General features: G+C 39.6%; 1 protein-coding gene across 1 annotated transcript in view; it reads left to right on the forward strand.

Moving 5' to 3' along the window:
* LOC107697978 (prolactin receptor-like) overlaps positions 1 to 4371 on the forward strand; it is a 39163-nt gene extending 34792 nt beyond the window's left edge. The window contains exons 4-8 of the mRNA XM_016498883.1: positions 992 to 1170; positions 1314 to 1467; positions 1880 to 1967; positions 3368 to 3437; positions 3707 to 4371. Coding sequence (XP_016354369.1) covers positions 992 to 1170; positions 1314 to 1467; positions 1880 to 1967; positions 3368 to 3437; positions 3707 to 4282 — 1067 coding nt within the window. The 3' untranslated portion in view covers positions 4283 to 4371. The remainder of the gene's footprint in view (positions 1 to 991; positions 1171 to 1313; positions 1468 to 1879; positions 1968 to 3367; positions 3438 to 3706) is intronic.
* The last annotated feature ends 496 nt before the right edge of the window (positions 4372 to 4867 follow it).

A 4867-nucleotide genomic window follows, 5' to 3' on the forward strand; every position in this document is an offset into this window, starting at 1 on the left:
CAAAAACCATGTCGATTTTTTTTTTTTTTTTAAATAACATACATCTTTCATGGGGTTTCTACTATATATTTAAATAAAAGACATAATTTACGTTATATTAAGCTATACATGTCTTAATACCTGACTTGACCAGTATACTTGATCCCTTTAAAGGAATCATAGATGCCAATAAATAATAGAGCCCGACCGATATATCGTTTTGCCGATATTATCGGCCGATATGAGCCCATATATCGGTATCGGCGAATATGCCGCAGATATGAATTTTTTTTTTACAGAACATATAATCCAGATAAAATGCTTGGAATGGTGTAATTACTTAGTTTGTCCAGCAGAGCGCGCTCCATTGTTTGCTACTGGCAACCTGGATGAAACGCTTAAAGCTTAAGTCTATGGAGAATAACCTTTATTTTTAAGAGTGTAGAACCTTTCCATTGGATAAAAAATGCTTTACACTCTTAAAAATAAAGATTCCAAAAGGAGCATTAGCAGTGATGCAACAGAAGAACCATTTTTGATTCCCCAAAGAACCTTTCAGTGAACAGTTCCCAAAACAACTAAAAAAGAAAATAAATAGTGGAAAAGGGTTCTTTAGATTATTAAAATGTTCTTCACATGAAGGAAAAGAATGGTTCTTTTAAGTACTGATCACTGAAATGTAATTTTGGCAACCAGAAATGGTTCTTCTGTTGCATTGCTGTGAATGCTCCTTTTGGAACCTTTAGTTTTAAGAGTGAAAGCAACTGCAGCCAACATCCTTAACCACTAAGCAAGTCATTAAACTACTGATCTCTCTTCAGACTGTCCAAGTATTGAATATACATACAGCCTAAATGGCCTCCACACAGTTGTAAACTTTCAGGCTTTCACAGCTTAGTTTGTCTTCATTAACTTTCCTGTTCTAGGTTTCTCGTGAGGTTTGCTAGAGATCATCATCAGCTCTGATGTTTTGTCATGTTTGTTAATGAGTCTCATGTGCTTCCATCCCCAGTCAAGATCGACCCGCCCTTTAACTTGACATACATCATGCTGAACGAGAGCGTCAGTGAATCCGGGCGCAGTATTTTGTTGTCATGGTTGTATCCAATTGCATCTCAAGTGCGTGAGGGATGGATTACGCTCATCTACGAGCTACGCTATAGACATCTCGCTCAGCCAGACAACTGGAGGGTACAGACACAGAGAGTCTGTTTATAGTGTCTCCATTTTCATAGTAATTATAGAACAGACAGAAGGGAAAACAAATATTTTACTCTTAAAGGAAGGAGGACCCGTAGCTGAAGTTTGTTGTATGTGTGGTTTAGTGTCTGTAGGTGAAAGAGCGTTTGCGTGAGCCTCATGTGGAGTTGTTGGATCTGCCGGTGGGAACGTATGAGTTCATGGTCCGCTGTCGCTCCACCAACAGCAAACACTGGAGCACATGGAGCGAGTCCATCAACATCACCATCAGTGGCAGACCTCTGTCCAGTATACACACAGACACACACACACACACACACACACACACGTCTGGTTTACTATCCTTGTGGGGACTCTCCATAAGTGTAATGGTTTTTATACTGTACAAACTGTATTTTCTATTGCCCTACACCTAAAGCTACCCTTCACAGAAAACTTTCTGCATTTTTACATTATCAAAAAAAACGCATTCTATATGATTTATAAGGTTGTTTCCCCATGTGGACCTCAATTTAGGTTCCCTATGTTGACACGAGTCGGTGTGTATTCAGGTTTAAGCCCCCACCGGGATAGAAAAACATGTACTCACACACACACACACACACACACACACACACTCACAGACACACAATAACGTATCAACCCGTCTGTCATGACTGATAGTTGCAGCTCTAAATGTCTCTGTCTGTCTGTCTCTCAGATCGGATGTTGGCCTTCATCCTTGTGACCAGCATTGCCATTATGGCCTTCTTCATAATTGGTTTTGGGATCGTCCCACGAGGCAAGAGGTCAGTGAAGTCATGAACCTTGTAGCTCTGGTCTCAGTATCGATGGACTGTCGACATGACATGACTGTCAACACGGATGGATCTGTAGATCTGCATGATAGGGTCACATGATCCAGAGGCTTGATTAGATGTTTAGTTTGGTCACAAAGAATCACAAACCTGCAGATATCTTTCACATTTTCTCTTATTTTGAGTGAAAATATGTTGAATTATAGTACAATGCTTAGCTTTGAGGAACAGATATAAAACATAAAAACCCCAATAAATGAGTAAAAACACAACATGTAACAAAAAAAAAAAGAAAAGTATTAAGAAAACATAAGTAAAAAAACTCTTTAATCTTTACTAAAGAAGAAAAAATGTTTTAGATTAAAAAAAAAAATCCACAGTCTTCCTAATATGATCCATGTTTCCACCTTTCACAGATGGTTCTATCTGACCAAAAACCTAAGACAAAGTTCCTTTCAAGGAAAGACTGTTCACTTGGTGGCCATATTTGCAACGCCTCCGGGCAGCTATTTTGGGCATCCAAGACCAAGTCCAATCTAAATGAATGGGGAATTCTGAAATCTTAAAAACTGCCTGCTGATTTCACAATTAAATTACATATTTTAAATCAGCATCAAAATCTTAAATGAACTGCCTCATGATTGTAGTTCTTTATACTCAAATAGTGTTAAAAAGCTTATTTTTCAGGCTAGACCTGAAAAAGCGAGAGTCTCCAGTTTCTATGGGAAGTGGAGCTTCTAAAGGTAGCTGCAGTGATGCAATGACTTTTCCAATCAGTGATTGGCTCTTTCATTTAGAAGGCGGGGCATATTCCGGCATATTGCATGTTGCAATTTCTCTTATTCATAAGTAATAGGAGTGAACCTTCTTTGTATATCTATAGTCTTTGCCTAAGATCACCTGCTTTGTGGGGAAATGGATTAATAAACATACAAAAGTATGTTTATCTGAAAATGTAAAAATGCAAAAAGGTTTCTGTGAGGGTAAGAGTTTAGGAGATAGACAATACTGTTAGGTCAGTATAAAAACAATACAAGTCTATGGCAAATCCCCACGAAGACACCAAAATAAATGTGTGTGTTACTTTATATATTTAGTATTTAATTACTTAAATATTATGAAGTGATTTAAATCTGACAAAAGCCTGTTTTTGGGGATGTCCTTATTTGTAAAATGGTATAAAAATAAAGTAATGAAGAATTTGAATTGTAAAAATGAAGAAGGTTTTCTGCAGTGGTTAGTGTGTGGGTTAGGGTTAGGTTACAGTACTTATAAGTAGCTGTTTATAAAAACAACAGAATGGAATGTTGTCATTAAGATAACAATGTGTGTCTGTGTGTTTTCTGTTATTGTCTCATTGACATTTTACTCTGCTTGTGTTCATTCTGCAGAATTAAATCATTCCTCCTGCCACCGATTCCCAAACCGCGCATTCGAGGGCTTGAACCTGTTCTGCTGAAGGTCTCATTGTCCCGTCACATATCACACACCTGCTCAGAGTTACATTGTTTGAGTTATTAGTAGTGTTTAGATCAACTATCACTATAGTACTATTACTGATCAAACCTCTAACAGTATTGTGTATGTTTGTGAAAATACCTTAGCAACTGCATAGCAACATCATGACAACCAGCACAACACTGTTGAAGGATTTATTAGAAACCACATGAGGAACTTAAAGAAGCATCTGCTTTACCTTCTTTTCTCTTTGTCCTTTCTTGTCCCTCCAGAAGGGGCAGATTGACGAGATCAATCGTCATTTCTCCAGTTTTCACGGCTATAAGTTGCCACAGTACTGCATGGAGACGTGGTACCAGGTAAGCGTGGACATCTGTCCGTCTGCGATGCCCAACAGCTTCCCGTCTCAATATAAACACAAGGATGCACCGATCGCACAGCACGTCACCTGGCCCGATGGACAACAGTCTGTTCAGATGAGCTGCAGTCCTGCGCCTTACTGTTGTGGCCCCGCCTCCTACTGCGAGGGAGCCACGCCCCCTCCAAATGCTGGCCACGCCTGCCCTGAGCTTGTGTCCATCCCAGGCATGGACTACAGCATGATTCTAAACTCGGCCCCTGCACCACCGATGACTCAGGACTTCTACACATGTGTGAATGGCGTGACACCTGGCGGAGCACTGCATCTGGTGCCCTGCCTGCCTGACATGCTGAAAAACACGCCCTACCTGCAGTTTAAAGAGGGAGCAGATGATGGCATGGACAAGAGCACGCTGTTGAGAACGAGTGAATCAGACCCAAGCGAAGCTGCTGTGCCTTTGCTACCTCATTCATCAGACACGAACTGAGCACAAATCAGCAAATGCTCCAGCGTCCGGTAATGCACATGCGACGTACAATCACATGCCTCATACACATACACTAACACAGCCCAGGAGTCACGCAGTCTGTGCTGGTTTGTTTTGATAGGAAATATGACTGGTGTTTCAGTTCAGAATGAGCGCTTTCGCATGCAGGATGCCTGATTCACGGCACAAGCGTCAGCAGCGCATATTTTTTCACTGCTTATGTTAAGAATCTAGGTTGTTTACATTGAAGCGTGAGTCTACTTTTGCAATGATGCTCATGCACAATTAAATTGACAACGCACCGTTGATGGACTAAATTAATAATATTTTAATCTGAAAAAATTCAAAAATGTGTAGTTTTGATATGAATTAGAGAAAGTCATGTAAATTATTTAGTTACCATTCAGATGCATATTTCCATATTTATGTAAATAAGATTTTACAGGTGATTAAGGTTGTAATATTTATTAACAACCCTCTTCTGATCACCATTTAATGTCATAATGCGTGTTACTAAATGAAATAGTCACTGTAGTTAACAAAAAATCTCTGCATAGAAGGCAGAAACTCTCAGTGTGACTATAA

Source organism: Sinocyclocheilus anshuiensis, unplaced genomic scaffold (assembly GCF_001515605.1).
Source record: "Sinocyclocheilus anshuiensis isolate Anshui unplaced genomic scaffold, SAMN03320099.WGS_v1.1 scaffold2256, whole genome shotgun sequence".
In the NCBI taxonomy this organism is placed as follows: Eukaryota; Metazoa; Chordata; class Actinopteri; order Cypriniformes; family Cyprinidae; genus Sinocyclocheilus; species Sinocyclocheilus anshuiensis.